The sequence below is a fragment of the Mobula hypostoma genome, chromosome 7 (assembly GCF_963921235.1).
Source record: "Mobula hypostoma chromosome 7, sMobHyp1.1, whole genome shotgun sequence".
NCBI lineage: Eukaryota > Metazoa > Chordata > Chondrichthyes > Myliobatiformes > Myliobatidae > Mobula > Mobula hypostoma.
The window spans coordinates 89029794-89048383 of NC_086103.1; the positions used below are offsets into that span (position 1 = coordinate 89029794).

At 43.1% G+C, this 18590-nt stretch overlaps 1 protein-coding gene across 4 annotated transcripts in view; it reads left to right on the plus strand.

Annotated features, from left to right (window-relative positions):
* The window catches only part of LOC134348977 (serine/threonine-protein kinase 32A-like), a 343099-nt gene that overhangs the window by 140135 nt on the left and 184374 nt on the right, over positions 1–18590 (plus strand). For all 4 annotated transcript variants that reach the window (XR_010018548.1, XM_063052790.1, XM_063052792.1 and 1 more), the window contains exon 4: positions 17937–18110. Coding sequence is in view for 3 of the 4 variants with exons in the window: in XM_063052790.1 (XP_062908860.1) it covers positions 17937–18110 (174 nt within the window). In the remaining variant the exon portion in view is untranslated. The remainder of the gene's footprint in view (positions 1–17936; positions 18111–18590) is intronic.

Consider the following 18590-nt stretch of genomic DNA (forward strand, 5'->3'; position numbering starts at 1 on the left):
GAAGCTTTCCACTCCAGGATATCTGAGGCATTTTCTTCTTTCAAAAAACAGGTTCCTCCCCACCCTAATGTTATCAATAAAGCCCTCACTCACATCTAAGATTTTCTGCACATTTGCCCTCACTCGATCCTCACAGAGTTCCCCTTATTTTCACCTATCGCCATGAGCCTATACATCAAACATATCATTCGCTGCAACTTGTGCCTTCTCCAGTGAGAACCCACCACCAGGCACATCTTCCCCTCCCTTCCTCTCTCTGCTTTCTGCAAGAATTGCTCTTTCCATTACTCCCTTGTCCATTTATCCCTCCCCGCAGATAACTCTCTAGGTACTTATCCATGTGACTTTGCTAAGTGGTATCCCTGCCCCTACACCTCTTCCCTAACCATCATTCATTACCCTAAAGAATCCTCCCATGTGAGGCAGCTCTTCACATGAGAATTCATTGGTATCCATCATTGCACCTAGTGACCTCCTCTACGTTGTTGAGATCTGGGGATCACTTTCTTGAGCACCTTCACTCCATCTGCTGAGTGAGCTTGGATCTTCTGGTGGCCCACTGCTCTAATTCCACTTCCACACTGCCATTCTGTCCACAGCCTCCTTTACTGCCAAGATGAGGTTAGGGGAACAGTGCGTCATATCAGATCAATTGTGAGAATGTGGCAAGTGCACATGCAGCCGATCTAGCTAGTGGTGTAGGCCTCCTACATGGGGAGGGCTCTCTCCTCTGGCATGGGTTTTCATGTATGCATGTTTTTCCTCTTGGTATGCCTGATTTGTAGTTCCCACACCAAGTTGCCCAGTGTGTACCGTTACTAACATGACTCAGATGAGGGAAGATATAAATGGATTTTTTTTTTTTGCATCTGTATTTACTCGGGAGATGGACACAGTCTATAGAAGTGAGGCAAAGCACCGGCAAGGTTATGGACTGTGTATAGATTACAGAGGAGATATTTGCTGTATTGAGGCAAATTAGATTGGATAAGTTCCCAGGGCCTGACAATGTGTTTCCTTGGATCCTATAGGAGGCAAGTTCAGAAACTGCAGGAACCCTACAGAGATATTTAAAATGTCCTTAGCCATGGCTGAGGTACCAAGGGATTGTAGGACAGTTAATGTTATTCCATTTTTTAAGAAAGGCTCCAAGAATAAGCCAGGAAATTATAGGCCTGTGAGCTGGACATCAGTAGTGGGTCAGTTATTGGAAGGCATCTAAAAGGACTGGATATACAAGTATTTGGAGGTGTAGTAGACCGCAAGGAAGACCAAAGCTTGCAACAGGATCTGGACCAGCTAGAAAATGGGTTGAAAATGGCACTACTACTACTACGTCGACTCAGGCCTAGGGGGCCGGCGTCAGGCACGATGCTGGACTCTCCACTTCTCCTTCCCTCTCATCAGTGTGTTCAGTTCATCTACATTAGCCGCGCCGCTGTCTTCTAGGAGCGTGTTGACCATAGTCTTGGGAGGGCACCCAGGGTTCATCCTCCCGTGCTTGGGCTCCCATATGATGACTAGGCTGGCAGGTAGCTCGGGGTGGTGTAGACAGTGCCCCGCTAGTTGCAGTCTTCTCGCCTCGATTTTAGTGGTGAGTACCGGTAGGTTGTTATAGAGCTCAACGTTCGTCACGTGCTGTTGCCAACTCACGTCAAGAGCCATCCGGAGCATTCGTGTATAGCAACCATCTAGAGACTTTCGCATCGTCTTGGTGAATGTCCACGTTTTGCATCCGTACGTGAGAATGGACTCTATGACTGCTATGAAAATCCTCTTTTTAAGCCCTCTGGTCAGGTTCGACTTCCAGATTTCCTTCATGTCATTCATAGCCCTCCACGCCAGCGCCTTCCGTATCTTTATGTCCTTCTCCGAACTCATCATTCTTGACCCGAGGTACTTGTAGTCAAAGACTTTCTTAATGGTATCATTCTCTACGGTCTTGAGAGTACCTTCGTCACAGTTAAACGCCATGTACTCTGTCTTTTTAGCGTTTAGGTGAAGTCCAACTTTATTGAACTCAATTTCCACTTTTGTCAGTAGCTGCTGTGCTTCCTCCATCTGGTCAGAGAGCAGGACTATGTCATCTGCAAAATCGAGATCTGTGAGTTTAACTGGTCTGGTTCGCCCTGGTTTTATGGTAAAACCAAGCTTGTCATGATCTTTGATAGCTTGACGCAGAGCGTAATCAAGGACGATTATAAAGATGTAGGGTGCCAGAGTGTCTCCTTGCAGCACACCAGTTAGGAGCTCGAACACTGCTGTTTCTCCATCTGGTGATACAACTTTCGCCATGGTTTTGGTACAGTTGGACTCTATTGCTCTCAGTAGATGGTCTGGCACTCCGTAAGCTTTCAGGATCTTAGCATTTTACCTCGGTGAAAATGGCAAATGTAATTTAATGCAGACAAGTGTGAGGTGTTGCACTTGGGGAGGACAAACCTTGATAGGACTTACACTGTGAATGGTTGGGCATTGAGGAGTGTGGTAGAACAGAGTGATCTGGGAAGACAGATCCATAATTCATTGAAAGCGGCATCATAGGTAGATAGAGTCATAAAGAAAGATTTTGGCACATTGCCCTTCATAGATCAAAGTATTGAGTACAGCACAGGAGTTGGGATGCTATGTTGAAGTTGTACAAGACATTGCTGAGGCCCAGTTTAAAGTATTGTGTGCAGTTTTGGTCACCAACCTAAAGGAAAGATGCAAATAAGATTGAAATAATGCAGAGTAAGTTTACAAGGATGTTGCTGGCACTGGAGGACCTGAGCTATGGGGAAAGATTGAATAGGTTAAAACTTAATTCGCTAGAACATAAAAGATTGAGGGGAGATTTGATAGAGATATACAAAATTGGCTTTTGATAGAGTAAATGCACGCAGGCTTTTTCCACTGAGGTTGGGTGAGACTACAGCTAGAGGTCACGGGTTCATTCAGGGAGTGGTGAGAGTGTGGAATGAACTGCCAGCACAGGTGGTGGATGCAGGTTTGATTTCAACATTTAACAGAAATTTGGAAAGGTATAGGGATGGGAGGGGTTAGGAGGACTACGGTCCAGCTACTGGTCGAAGGGTCTTAGGCTAATGGTTTGGCATGAACTCCATACGCTTAAGGGCCTGTTTCTGTGTTGCAGAGCTCTATGGCTCTACCTCCAAGTGTTCTTCTAAATGGAGAGAGACTGAAAGGTATTGGTGTGCCACAAATGGCCACAAGTACCACGGATGCAGTCAGCAGTTAGGAGGCAAACAGCATGTTGATTTGTATCGGAAGAGGATGTGGGAGCTAGAGCTGGGATGCCCTTCTTCAGTTACAGGGTACCAGTGGGACAGCACATGGAATATGCATATATGCCCTTTTTCCCCTCAAGTAAAGTAAAGACAGAGGGAGGAAGCAAAAATTGATTCCTGGGGTGGCTGATATGTCACATGAAAAGGGAATAAGGAGACAGGAATAGAGGAACAAGAGGTGATGACTTTGGACAGTTGCAAATGTAATGTTTTCCTTGGTTAGAATGTCTAGAACTGGGGAGCACATTCTCAAAGTAAGGTGCTGGCTATTCAGCACAGGGATGAGGAGTCGCCCCGCCCGCAACACAAAGTGTGCTGAAACTTTAAGTCACTATCTAAGGCAGCTTAGTTGTTGAGTTTATTTAAGACAAATGGATAGTTTTATATACATGAAGGGAATAGGATTAGTAGAAAAAATTATGTCAAGTTTAAGGTCAAAAATGATTTTATTAAATGGTGGAGAAAGCGCAAGAGTCAAATGTTGTATTCCTGATTTCTGATTTTTATGTTCCAAGACTGAATCTGATCACTCAGTCTCAATGTCAACTTTAATATGAAGATAAAGTTGTGACCACATAACTGCTCCATAACATGATAGACAATGTTCCCTCTGTAGCTTCACCGAATTCAGTCTCTCCTATTTGGCTACTGAAACATTCATCATGACTCATCTCTGGTAGGTCTGATGGCAGTGTGTTTGCAGACAGGTCACACCTAGACAAATTTCACCTTCAGGATATTAAGTCACATTGAATTAGGTAGAAGATGGGACAAGGAATCATTTACTGATTACCACCTACTGCAGGCGTCCCCAACCCTTTTTGCACTGCGGACCGGCCAACCCAGGGGGGGGGGGTAGGGTTGCCAACGGGCAAGAGTAGCAGTCAAATACGTTGAGTTTACCCCCAGAAAGACTATAATGACCATGAAGCCTTGCGCGGGCACCAGTGCGCATGCGATCATTTTCCTCTACAAATCATTTTTGGCGATACTGTACAGGGGAGGGGGGGTGTTAATCACGACCGAAATATAGGTGATAAGTAGCTGATACACTCAATTTCGTTTCTAAAAGGGATTATCTAACAAATTTAGTATTAAACACACAGTGCATATTTTCCTCGCACGAATATAGTGATAAGTCAATTATCAGGGGAGGACAGGGGAGCTTGAAGTAAGTGTTGAACGAACTTCCAGGAGAAGTGGTAGAGGCAGGTTCGATATTATCATTTAAAGAAAAACTGGATAGGTATATGGACAGGAAAGGAATGGAGGATTATGGGCTGAGTGCAGGTCGGTGGGACTAGGTGAGAGTAGCGCTCGGCACGGACTAGAAGTGCAGAGATCGCCTGTTTCTGTGCTGTAATTGTTATATGGTTATGTAAGTCACTTAAAAGTCAATAGCATCATAACATTTTAAGTAACGTTTGGATATTAAACACACAGCGCATATTTTCCCTGTATGAACATATAAAATCATTGCAACACACCAATAACGCTGAATCAGTGGGAGCCCTGGGCTTGTTTTCCTGCAACAAGACGGTCCTATCGCAGGGTGATGGGAGACAGCGATACTCGAAGGGGGTTCCTTATGTCCAGTCTGTTCCCCAATTTGGTTTTCGTTGCATTCATTGCAGAGATATGTTGGAAGTGGAAGCAATGTTTTCAGTGCTTTCGTGGCCATCTCAGAATATTTAGCCTTGACTTTGATCCAGAATGCTGGCAGAGACGTTATGTCAAACATACTTTTCAGCCCGCCGTCAGTTGCAAGCGCGAGGAGTTGATCTTCCCGCGCTGACATGGATGACGCATGGGTAATGACCTCACGTGCGTAATGACCTCACATGCATTCAAGCTCAACAGTGGTTGTGATAGGGACTGAGGAAAGGTGCAGCTGACTCATATCGCCAAATCATACCGTTTCCTCGCGGCCTGGTAGCACATGCTTTGCAGCCCGGTGGTTGGGGACCGCTGACCTACTGTACCAATCACCATTCTTCAGTAAATCAGTGCTCCTTGAAATCAAGCATGCTTGGAAGAAATACTGGGAGAACAAAGATACAGAAGATACTGCAAGATGACAGTATTGTGGTTTGAAGGTATCAGCACAAGACTGGCCCTGAGGCAGGTGGTGAGGGTACCAATAAGGGAGAGTACTGCTGGACTTTATACTGACCTGTAAGTCATAGATAAAAATTTGACTGTGATAGTATTAATGAGCTTGATCGTGGCAGCTCTCTAGTGAAGATGCAGTCACATAGAGAATATCCTTCAGTAGACTTTGCAACACTACGCAGTGTTAATTTCTAAGGGTTCAGAATAGAGCTAAAACCTGAAAAATCTGTCTTCTCAGAAACACTATGAACTTTCGGCAGACATGATGGAATTGAATATCATCATGATCAGCGACTTCATTTGGTGAAGCCTGGGTAACAAACCTCATTCAATAGGGAAGATATTGGAGTATGCACTAACACGAGGTGTAACTAAGTACGAGTTACCAACTTGGTAAAGCTACAGCACAGAACTGTATTTGTGCTCAAGTGAAAGCAATGGTATTGATATTGATTTATTGTCACACATAAAAGTACAGTGAAAAATTGTTCATGTGACATCCATGCATTTCATTCCATACATGAGTACGCTGAGGTAGTAAAAAGAAAATCAAATGCAGAATGTAGTGTTACAGCTACTGACAAAGTGGGTGCAGGTAGACAAATAAATTACCATCACCGTGACAGGGTAGATTAGGAGATCAAAAATTTATCTTTACTGCATGGGAGGTTCGCTCAGGAGTACAGGTGAAATAGAAACAGTCCTTGTGCCTGATAATATGTGCTTTCACACTGTAGTACGGACTTCAAAGGATCACGAGAGATCTGCAGTCTCACTGCATGTACAAAGAGCTGGGTTCCAGTCACCTCCCTCTCCCTAGTGATACCAGTGCCAAGTCAGCCTTTCCGACCCTTCACGCCATGCCCCCAAGACCCTGACTAACCCTAACGTAATCATGGGACAATTTACAATCACCAATTAACCCAATCTTTGGACTGTTGGAGGAAATCAGAGCACCCAGGGAAAACCAGTGCATTCCATAGGGAGGATATAGAGACTCCTTACAAAACAGTGCTAGAATTGAACTCCAGAATCTGAAACACCCCAGGCTGGAATAACATCGCAATAATCACTATCCCCCTTCAGCTTATTGTCACCGACCAAAGTTATGGAAGATAAAAGTAAAACTCAACACTGTTTAAGTGGCATACAGATGTCACTAACTTCATTAGTGTTCAGGTTAGTTTGTGCCTGGGCTACACAGCCTCAAAACATTGGTCTGAGTGTAAAGGAAGTAATTGGATTCTAGAAGATATCCTGGTAGCATTTGGCATTAGACAAGAGTAAAGTTGAAGTTAGCAAGCATCAAGCATAGTAACCCATCTTTGTCCCTTCTGTCAGAAGAAATGGTTCTGCTGGGCTAAGGAGCAAACCACATGTGAAGATCAGGAGCTGGACTTGGTTGTCAGAGGCTATTTGAGACATGCTAAGTGGGAGCATTTAATAGGTAGTGGGAACTTGACGCCGCTACTAACCCTCGCTATACGTGGTCCAAATAACAATGAAACAAAAGGCACCAGATCCTGATGGCATACCAACTACATTACCAACTGAGGGGAGTACAAATGAAGTTTCTTTTCATGATCCTTAAAATATGCCGGCCTACACAGTCATAACATCAATATACAGATCTGTTATGATTAGCCTACACTTATCCCCTCTCTCTCAGGCACCAAAAACATTGTGTCTCCTGGACTATCTCAGTCTCCACTCTATTTCAGACATTTCCTTTGCTTCCCCCCACCCCCTCCTCTCTGCAACTTAAAACACCTTTCCTGTTCTGATGAAGGATGCTGAGTTTCCCCAGAATTTTCTATTTCAGTTCCAGTCTCCTCATAGCCGGCACACATGGGAGAGGTTAGTGACAGTGAGCGATTTGAGACAGTAAATGCTGACAACTCAGTAATCAGAATTGATGAAGGGTGACAGACTCCAAACATTGATATAAAACACTGCCTGATTTGCTGAGTCTTCACCAATTCCTATTATTTATTTATTGATTTTAAAAAGTGCAGAATAGACCCTTTCAGCCACACAGCCCAGCAGTCCCCTGATATAACCTAGCCTTATCACAGGACAATTTACAACATCCAATTAACCTATCAACCGGTATGTCTTTGAACTGTGGGAGGAAACCGGAGCACCTGGAGGAAGCCCACATGGTCACGGGGAGAACATACAAACTCCTTACAGACAGCAGCGGGAATTGAATGCAGGTAAAGCATTGTGCTAACAACTACACTACTGTCCTGCCTTGTTTTATTTCAGATTACCTGCATACACAGCTTTAAAAGTTTTTCAAACATAGTTGCACAATTGATAAATTACTCTCGACTCCAGCCTTTAAAGTCAGAGGGAGGAAGGGGAATGATACTTGGGAATACTTTGCAACGTTTAATAGCATCTTGCTACAAAAAAGATCTCATTGGTTTGATGAATGTGATCTTTTAAAAATAATGATGAAACATCACTAAACTCAAATGTCCCAAGAGGATGCTTTTTCTTAAAAATAAGCACATGGTGCCAGATTGTTACTCGTAATGGCTATGTTTGCTGTTTACTACACAAGTTCCCTGCAACCAGGGAGTTGTCCACAGCGTGCCTACCTTGGGGACTAAGAAGACAGCAGGTGATTGATTTCCTGTGTGATTTTAGTTGTGGATTTTTAATTGGAAATTATAAAGCATTACCAGCCTCATCAAATTGATGACAATGAAAATAAAACTACTTCTATTTTTAAAATTCATCATTGATTATATAATGGTAATTGAGATTATGGTTCTAAGGTTCAGTGTAAAATTGGCAGTCTAGAAATCCAGCCAGGAAGTACATCTTTATAACCAACACAACTAAATGATCAGGAACCATGACTACAATCTTATAGCGTTTATTTTTCATGTTGTGACTTCTGATTGCTTGTTTCCATCTGTCTGGTGCATACGAAGTAATTAAAGCATGTGTAGAGGTAACCTCAATCTGCATGCAGCATCTAACTGGGAACTCTCCGGTGAAACTGATGTGCAATCAAACAATGCAGGCCGTGATCACAAAGCCTGGTTCTGAGTTCTACAACAAGTCCAGATTTGGTACAACTTAAAGGGGGTGGAGTCATCGAGTGCAGTAACGGGCCCCATCACACTTTGTGCTGACAAGCCCCATTTAGAATCATTTCCTTTAATTCTCCCAATATTTCTATTAATTGCCCCAGTTTCTATTGCTCAAACTTCAAAGTAAATTTATTATCAAAGTACATACAGTCGGCCCTCCGTATCCATGGGGGATTGGTTCTGGGTCCCCCACAGATACTAAAATTCGCGGATGCTCAAGTCCCTTATATAAAAGCCTAAGAGGGTGTTACAAAAAGCAAAAATAGCGATCAGCGTTTGTTTTGCAGTGAGCCGTTATAGAGGCAGCGCGCACCCTGAGCAGCGAGAGTGCCTTATCTCGATTTATTTTGTGTATCTGTTAGCAAGGTGTGTCATAAAGTATCAGGCAACATCTATGGAAAAGAGCAAACAGTCTATGTTTCAGAACCAAAACATCAACTGTTCACTTTTTTCCATAAGTGCGGCCTAGCCTGCTGAGTTCCTCCAGCATTTTAAGTGTGTTGGTCTGCAAGACAAGCTTTTCACTATATCTCCCACATGTGACAATTATAAACCAAATCCAATTTCTAGCCCCTTGTCTTTGCAACCCATTTCTTCTCCTATTTTCGTATTTTCAGCAGTCTCTAGCACAGTACATTGGAACCCCACATCCTGTCATTAAGGTGGATTGCAAATAGGTGAAGATAGAGCACTGATCCTTGATGCACCCCAGTGATAAAGTTTACTAAACTGGAAACGATCCATTCATTCCCAGCTCTCTTTGTGCCAATATATTTAATATGCGAAGCAAACTTAAATTCTCCATTCTTCAGTTTCATTACAGATATCTAGTAAATGTGTCGATTGGTAATGATTTTAGTTAAAAAAAGCTCATAAGATGATTAAGTTTTAAATTGCCACATTGAAGAACAGAGCTGGCAAGTTCTGTTTATTGGCCTACACAATTTGTTCATGAGAAAATGATGGCGAACTTCCTTCATGAATCATTGAAGCCCTTTCTTGTGAATTTACTCCCGCAAAGTTTGAAGAGTGGATTCCGGGATCTGTACACAACGATGAAGGACTAGCCATGGATCTTCAATGACGTATTTCTTCCAGTGGGTGATGTTTCATGCACCTTAATCTTCTACGTGGGCACATGTGAGAGACAATAAGCTAGAAGGCTACAGGGAAATAAAGAAAGGGGAAATAGGACAGATGGGTCTACTTCACTGTTATTATTAGCCAAGATGATAAAATAGAGCAGGGCAGTGTGGTGTAAGTGCCAATAGTAGCTTATCTCAGAGTCATTGAGTGCATTTTCTGGCAGGTTTCAATACAAACTGCACAATCACAACAGGCCTGCGGTGGAGGAGTGAATGTTTGTTCTATAACTATAGAAGTCCGATATTAAATCCCAAATGCTTCACAATGAACTAATTACTTCTGAAGATGAACTCTACACTTTGGAGCCAACTGGTGTTAATCAAATATCAGGTTGAACAATGTGCAATTATCTTGCCTACTTCAAAGTCATTAATTGGTTCATTAGTTTGTTGTTGTATTTCAAGATAAAATTTTTTTCAAGATGACTTTTTGCTGTGGTTTTGATGGGTGTCACACAATGTTCCTCAAGGTTGTTATAGCCGGGGGGTTGTCGTGGGGACAAATTCTCGTTCTCACTACCTATTAAATGCTCCCAAAGACGTACATCTCAAATAGCCTCTGACAACCAAGTCCAGCTCCTAGGTTTTATATGTGGCTGAGCTAAGCCCATCAGAACCCTTTCCACTGACAGGAGAAAGGAAAAGGCAAGTTACTGGCACCTTAAAACTCGTCACTTCAGACAGGTACAACTCATCAGCTGTGATTGGCAGCTCATCTAGGAGAGGGTAAACTGACCGCAAACCTCCACTGCTTTGCAGCTATAATCACTCATGGGGAAGGCTTCGGGTGTAAATCTTGAAGAAAAGTCCGGAGTGGGAATCCCTACGGCAGTCCTATGTTGAGTTCAATGCTGACTGGCAACGCCTGTGACACTGCTGGTGCCAAACAGTATCTGTCTCCGCCATTCCTTTGGATTTATCAGCTGCGTGGAGAGGGGGAGCCTGCTGCATACTTCCCTGCCTTGCGTAGATGGCTAGGGCACAACGTCCATGGTCAATCCTGATCAATGGACAACCTACATGCGGGATTTATGGCAGAGATTTAGGTCAATCCTTCCAACTAATTTACGCACAAACACCTTTCATCCAATTCTGCTGACATCATATTAGACCATAAGACAGCAGAATTAGGCCATTTGGCCTATCAAGTCTTCTCCACCATTCAATCATGGCTGATCCTTTTCTCCCCTCCTCAGCCCCACTCTCCAGCCTCCTCCCTGTAACCTTTGATGCAGTGTCCAATCAAGAACCTATCAAGCTCTGCCAAACGATCTGGCCTCCACAGCTGCCTGTGGTAATAAACTCCACAAATTCGCTACCCTCTAGCTGAAGAAATTTCTCCACATCTGTTTGAAAAGGACACCCCTCTATCCTGAGGCTGTGTCCTCTTGTCCTAGACTCCAACCATGGGAAACATCCTTTCCACATCTTCTGTCTAGGTCTTTCAACACTCAAAGTTTCAGTGAGATCCCGCCCCCCCCCCATCCTTCTGAATTCCAGCGAGTACAGATCCAGAGCCATCAAATGTTCTTCGTATCATGATCATTTCATTCCCAGAATCATCCTTGTGAACCTCCTGTGGACCCTCTCCAATGCTGGCACATCTTTTCCTGAAGGAGGAGCACAAAACTGTTCGCAATACTCAGGGTGAGGCCTCACCAGTGTCTTATAAAGCCTCAGCATCACCTCCCTGCTCTTCTATTCAAGACTCTTGAAATGAATACTAACATTTTATTTGCCTTCCTCATCACTGGCTAAACATGCAAATTAACCTTTAGAGTGTTCTGCACAAAGACTCCCAAGTCCCTTTGCATCTCAGATTTTTGGATTTTCTCCCCATTTAGAAAACTGTCTGCATGTTTATTTCTTCTACCAAAGTGCATGACCATGCATTTTCCAACATTGTACTTCATTTGTCACTTTCTTGCCCATTCTCCTAATCTGTCCAAGTCCTTCTGCAGCCTACCTGTTTCCTCAACACTACCTGCCCCTCCACCAATCTTCATATCATCTGCAAACTTGGCAACAAAGCCACCTATTCCATCATCTAAATCATGTATATACAGCATAAAGAAATGATTCCAACACCAACCCCTGTGGAACAATACTAGTCGCTGGCAGCCAACCCAAAAAAGGTTATTTATTCCCATTCGCTGCCTCCTACCTATCAGCCAATGCCCTAACCATGTTAATAACTTTACAGCAATACCATGGGCTCTTAACTTAGTAAGCAGCCTCATGTATGGCACCTTGTCAAAGGCCTTCTAAAAGTTCAAATATACAACATCCACTACATCCCCTTTATCTAATCTACTTGTAATCTTCTCAAAAGAATTCCAACAGGTTCGTCAGGCAAGATTTTCCCTCAAGGAAGCCACACTGACTTTGTCCTATCTTATCCTGTGTCACCAAGTACTCCATAACCTCATCCTTAACCATTGACTCTAACATCTTCCCAACCACTGAGGTCAGGCTAACTGTTCTATAATTTCCTTTCTGCTGCCTTCCTCCTTTCTTAAAGAGTGGAGTGACGTTTGCAATTTTCCATTTCTCTAGTCACCATGCCAGAGTCCAATGATTTTTGAAAGATCATTACTAATGGCCTCCACAATCTCTACTGCTACCTCTTTCAGAACCCTATGGTAGAGTTCATCTGGTCTGGGTGACTTATGTACCCTTAGGTCTTTCAGCTTTGGGCACCATCTCCCTTGAAGTAGTAACTGCACTCAATTCTCTTCCTTCGTACTCTTCAACATCTGGCACACTGCTAGTGTCTTCCACAGTGAAGACTGATGCAAAATACTGATTTAATTCATCTGCCATCTGCTTGGCTCCCATTTTCTAGCAGTCCTATATTCACTCTTTTTTTTTTTACAAACTTAAAAGCTTTTACTATCCACTTTGACATTGTTTGCTAGCTTGCTTTCATATTTCATCTTTTCCCTCCTAATGATTATTTTAGGTGGTCTCTGTAGGTTTTTAAAACCTTCCCAATCCTCTGTCTTAGCACAAACCAACACACACAAAAAATGCTGGTAAACGCAGCAGGCCAGGCAGCATCTATAGGAAGAAGTACAGTCAACGTTTCGGGCTGGGACCCTTTGTTAGGACTTCATTAGAAGAGATAGTAAGAGATTTGAAAGTGGGAGGGGGAGGGGGAGATCCAAAATGATAGGAGAAGACAGGAGGGGAGGGGTGGATCTAAGAGCTGGAAAGTTGATTGGCAAAAGGGATACCAGGTTGGAGAAGGGAGAGGATCATGGAACGGGAAGCCTGGGGAGAAAGAAAAGGGGGGGGGGAGAGAGAGCCTGGAGGGTGGAGAACAGGTAAGGAGTTATAGTGAGAGGGATAAAGAGAGAAAAAAACGAGAGAGAAAAAAGGGGAAAAAATTAAAAAATAAAAAATATATAAAAATATATATAACTAAATAAGGGATGGGGTGTGAAGGGGAGGAGGGGAATTAACGGAAGTTAGAGAAGTCAATGTTCATGCCATCAGGTTGGAGGCTACCCAGACGGAATATAAGGTGTTGTTCCTCCAACCTGAGTGTGGCTTCATCTTTACAGTAGAGGAGGCCATGGATAGACGTATCAGAATGGGTATGGGAGGTGGAATTAAAATGTGTGGCCACTGGGAGATCCTGCTTTCTCTGGCAGACAGAGTGTTAATTTTTGTTTTGATGTATGCCCTCATTTGCCTTTTACATTAGCTTTGCCTTCCCTTGTCAGCCATAGTTATACTATTTTATCATTTGAGTATTTCTTTGTTTTTGGAATACATCTATTAGGCACCTTCCTCATTTTTCCCAGAAACTCACATCATTGCTGTGCAGCTGTCATCCCTCTCAGTATCTCCGTTCAATTTACTTTGGCCAACTCCTCTCTCATACCTCTGTAATTTCCTTTACTCCACTGAAATACTGCTCCATCAGACTTTACTTTCTCCCTATCAGATTTCAAGTTGAACTCAATCAGATTGTGATCACTGGTTCCTAAGGGTTCTTTTACCTTAAGCTCCCTAATCACCTCCTGCTCATTATATAACATCCAATCCAGTAGACCTGATCCCTGATAGGCTCGACAACAAACTGCTCTGAAAAGACATCTTGAAGGCATTCAACAAACACACTCAAGATCCATTAACAACCTGATTTCCCCAATTGACCTGCATGTTGAAATTTCCCATGACTATCATAATATTGTCCTTTTGACACATCTCTTCTATTTCCCATTGTAATCTGTGGTGCACATCCCAGCTACTGTTGGGAGACATGTACATAACTGCCATCAGAATCCTTTTACCCTTGCAGTTCCTTAACTCAACCCACAAGGATTCAACATCATCCAATCCTATGTCACATCGTTCTACTGGTTTGATGCCAATCTTTCCTTGCAGAGCCACACCATCCCTCTGCCTACCTTTCGATTCTTCCAATACAACGTGTAACCTTAGACGTTCAGCTCCCAGCTACAACTATCCTTCAGCCCCAATTCAGTGATGGCCACAACATCATAACTGACAATCTGTAAAAGAGCAACAGAAACATCCACCGTATTTCTTATACTGCATGCATTGCGATATAACACGATGAGTACTGTATTCGCTAGCCTTTTTGATTCTGCATCCCTAATACACTGATACTCACCCTGCTGGCTGCAAATATGTCCTGGCATCTGACTGCCCTTCCTGACAGCACGCTATCTTTGCTTTGTTACTATCCGTCCTATCCCAAGTCCCTTCACTTTGGATCCTAAACCCTTGCCAAATTAGTTTAGACCCTCCCCAACAGCTCTAAGAAACTTGTCCGCGAGAATATTGGTCCCCCTTGGGTTCAGGTGCAACCCGTCACTTTTCAACAGGTTAAACCTCCCCCAGAAGATATCCCAATGATCCAAGAACTTGAACCCCTACCCCCTACACCAGCTTCTCAGCCACACATTTATCTGCCAAATCATCCTGTTTCTACCCTCACTGGCAAGCAGCACAGGTAGCAATCCAGCAGTTTACTACCTGGGAGGTCCTGCTTCTCAGCTTTCTGCCCAGCTCTCCAGATTCTCTCTTCAGGACCTCTTTGCTTTTCCTTCCAATGTCATTGGTACCAATATGTACCAAGACATCTGGCTGCTCTCCCTTCCCTCCAAAATGTTGTGGACACGATCCAAGACATTCCTGACCCTGGCACCAGGGAGGCAACATAACATCTGGGTGTCCCATTCATTTCCACAGAATCTCCTGTCCGTTCCACAACTATTGAGTTCCCTATCACTACCACTCCAGTCTTCTCTGTCTTTCCATTCTGCACCGTGGATCTATGCTCATTGCAAGTAACCCTGTCTCTGTGACATTCCCCGGGGAGGTCATCCCCATAACAGTTTCAAAAGCAGTATACTTATTTTCGAGGGGAACGGCTACAGGGTGCCCTGCGCTAACTGCCTATTCACCTTTCCATTTCTCCTGACGGTCACTCAGCTATTCACCTCCTGCAATTTAGGGGTGACTACTTCCCTGTAATTCTGATCGATTATCTCCTCACTCTCCTGTACAAGCCAAAGGTCAGCCAGCTGCTGCTCATGATCACTAACACGGTCCTCAAGGAGCTGCAGCTGGATGCACTTCACACAGATGTAGTTCCCTGGGAGATTCTGGATCTCCCAGGATGCCAACATCCAGCATGAAGAACACAACAGCCATTTACTGCACCAGGTACAGTCAGAGAAAGAAGAGGAACCTTAACAAAAGTTTACCCAGAGCCAACGCCTCTTCTGAGCCAAAGCCTGACACTCCTACTCCCACTCCCAACAATGGCCTCCCCAACAATGCCTTCTGTACTTTTAAACAAGTGTTGCTGTCCTGCAAGAAACCTCGTCACTGGGACCTGCTCTTGCCTCCATACTATTCTAGTCCTTTCTCTTTAATGCGTTGACCTTGTATTGTTTTAAATGCAGAATTCCATTTTCCTCACACTCTCTGGGCAAGGGGTCTGTTACATTTATCTGATCATATTCTGATGGGATATTTTTACTACAAAGCTCCCAACAGCCAGCAAGACATTGAGAAGCAGACATGCAAGTACATTAGTTTAGATGGGGCAGAATTCATTAGGTGCACCCAGGAGGATTTCTTAAAACAATATGTAGATAGCCCAATAAGAAGAGGAGCCACAAGCAAAAGAAAATCTTTATATGCTTGAAATCCAAGGAAAAACACAAAATGCTGCAGGAACTCAACAGGTCAGGCAGCATCCATGGAAACAATTAAACAGACAACACTTCAGGCCACGACCCATCATCAGGACTGGCAAAAAAAGATGAGAAGTCATCTTTTAAAGGAAGAAAAGATGGACTGCTCATTTTTTTTTCCTGGTCTTGATGAAAGGTCTCAGTCCAAAATGTCAACTGTTTACTCATATCCATAGATGCTGTCTGACCTGTTGAGCTCCTGCAGTATTTTGTGTGTTTTGCCAAGAGGAGGAGCCATACTGGAGCTGGTAATGAGCCCGGCCAGGAGACTGACTTTTCAGTGACAGAACAGTTAGGGTATAGTGATAAGATAACAATAAAAGTGAATATTGTGGGACACTAATTAAACTGGAGCAGGGCAAATTACCAGAGTATCAGCAGGGGCTCAAGAGAGTCAAAGAGCTGTTTTGGGTGATTGAGGAACATAGAGCTGTGGATATCATCTACACAGATTTTAGTGTAACCACTGAGCCAGGGTCTAGGCAGGCAGTCTGACAAGATAGTTTAAAGAGGAAAGTCAGATTTTACATAAAATACAGCTCCTGAGGTATCATCAGACTGAGTAAAGTGCAATAAAGTGTCTTAGGTAAAGTTACTGCACTACACCAGTATCATAAAGCACATCAGTGCCTCAAGTTTACATAGAAATTTAAGACTAATCATACACATAGCACAAATTCAAGTTAATTAAAAGGCAATCAATAAAAGGCTGAAGCAGTGACCCACACAAATAGCTATACTGTCCTGCAATGTACAAAAGGAGCTGCATTAAGTAACACACCTCACACAGGTACACATGGTCACTAGACTAAATCAACCAAAAAAATCAGCAATGCTACCACTTACTGCCTCTTATGGACTAGCACCAGTGGGGGAACCCTTTTTAAAGCCACTCGGGGAGGAAGGTCCCACACTATTTCCCTCCTGCCAGAAACAAAAGGCACAATTCTCTGTTCCACCTGGCTACACTAGTAATACATTTGACAAAGTCCCTCATGTGAGGCTCAACCAGAAGAATAAGATGCATTGGATCCACAGTGAGTGGATTTGGACAGAACTGGCTTGCCCATAGAAGGCAAAAGTAGTGGTTGATAGGATTTATTCTGGCTGAAGGTCTGTGACTCGTGGTCTGTAGCCTTGCTGTTTGTGATATATGAAAATGTGGATGGGTGAGTTAGTACGTTTGCAGATGTTGTGTAAAACATAGAAGACTGGCAATGGATACCACAGGATTTACAGATCAGTTGTAGATCAGTTGCAGATATCGATAGAGAAATGATAGAGATTAAACCAGCCAAATGTGATGTGTTGCACAATGGAATCAAATGTAAAGAGAAAGAACACTGGTCAAGCAAGGCCTTGAGCATTGATGATGAGCAGAGGGATTTTAGTGTCCAAGTTCATCGTGTTGACATGTGGGAAAGAAGGAATACAGCATGATCGCCTTTATCAGTCGAATTGAGTTCAAGAGTCTGAAAGTTATGTTGCAGCTTTATAGAACTCGAGTTAGACTGCATCTGGAGTATTGCATTCGGTTCTGGTTTCTCCATCATAAGAAGAACGTTGAGGCTTTAGAAGGTGTATAGAAGAGGTTTATTGGAATGCTGCCTGGATTAGAGAGTAGACTGCCAGTATCTTTTTCCTGGTGTTAAAAAGTCTAATGCCGGAAGGCATATATTTAAGGTGAGTTAGGGTAAGTTCAAAGGAGGTGTGCAGAGCAAGGTTTTTATGCAGAGAGTGGTGAGTGCCCCGAATGCACTGCCTGGGCTGGTGGCGGGGACAATATGATAGGGCTTTCAAACAACACATAAATGTGAGGGAAATGGACAGATATGGACATTGTGTAGGCAGAGGTCATTAGTTGGGCATTTAGGCCGAAGGGTCTGTTTTTGTGCTGCTCTATACTTTATGTACTTATCGTTATGTTTCTACACACACATACAGAAATGTTCTTAGTGTTTACCTCCAAAGACCTTCTCATAATCTTAAGATCTCTATTGCTTTGTAAATGTCAGTAATTTCAATTCATCGCCATCCTTTCAGGTATTCCTTTCAAGATGAGGAGGATATGTTCATGGTGGTGGACCTCCTACTCGGTGGAGACCTTCGTTATCACCTGCAACAGAATGTTCACTTTAAAGAGGAAACGGTGAAACTTTACATCTGCGAGCTGGCTCTGGCACTGGATTACCTGCAGAATAGGCACATCATTCACAGGTTTGTGTTCAGTCCATGGAGGGTGGAGTTAATTGTAAACGAACTGTTATCATTTGTACAGTGTGCTCACTTTTGCATATGATGATTATCAATTTTGGTTATTATCATCTGTACTAAACGATAGTTTTTTTTGTGTTGCTGATTGGTAGAAGTCTACAATTTGTTACATAAATAACTGGTTACATTGTGATAATCAGATCAGTTCTTAACTTTAATTATTCTCGACCAGAGGAAAAGCATTGGTCTAAAGCATTACATTCCATATGTTACTAATTAAATTTCTTCAATCATTATCTGTTTTAACACAATGAAGCATTTCTTGTGATATTAAACAAAAAGACAATGTATTTTTAACAAGACTGTCACCAAACCTATCTCTTCAAAAGTGTTTACTGTCGTGCAGTACCTTGGCACACTCAGGCCAGAGAAAGCCATCTGATCCTAGGCAGAACTGTTAATGATGAACATATGGGCAATAAG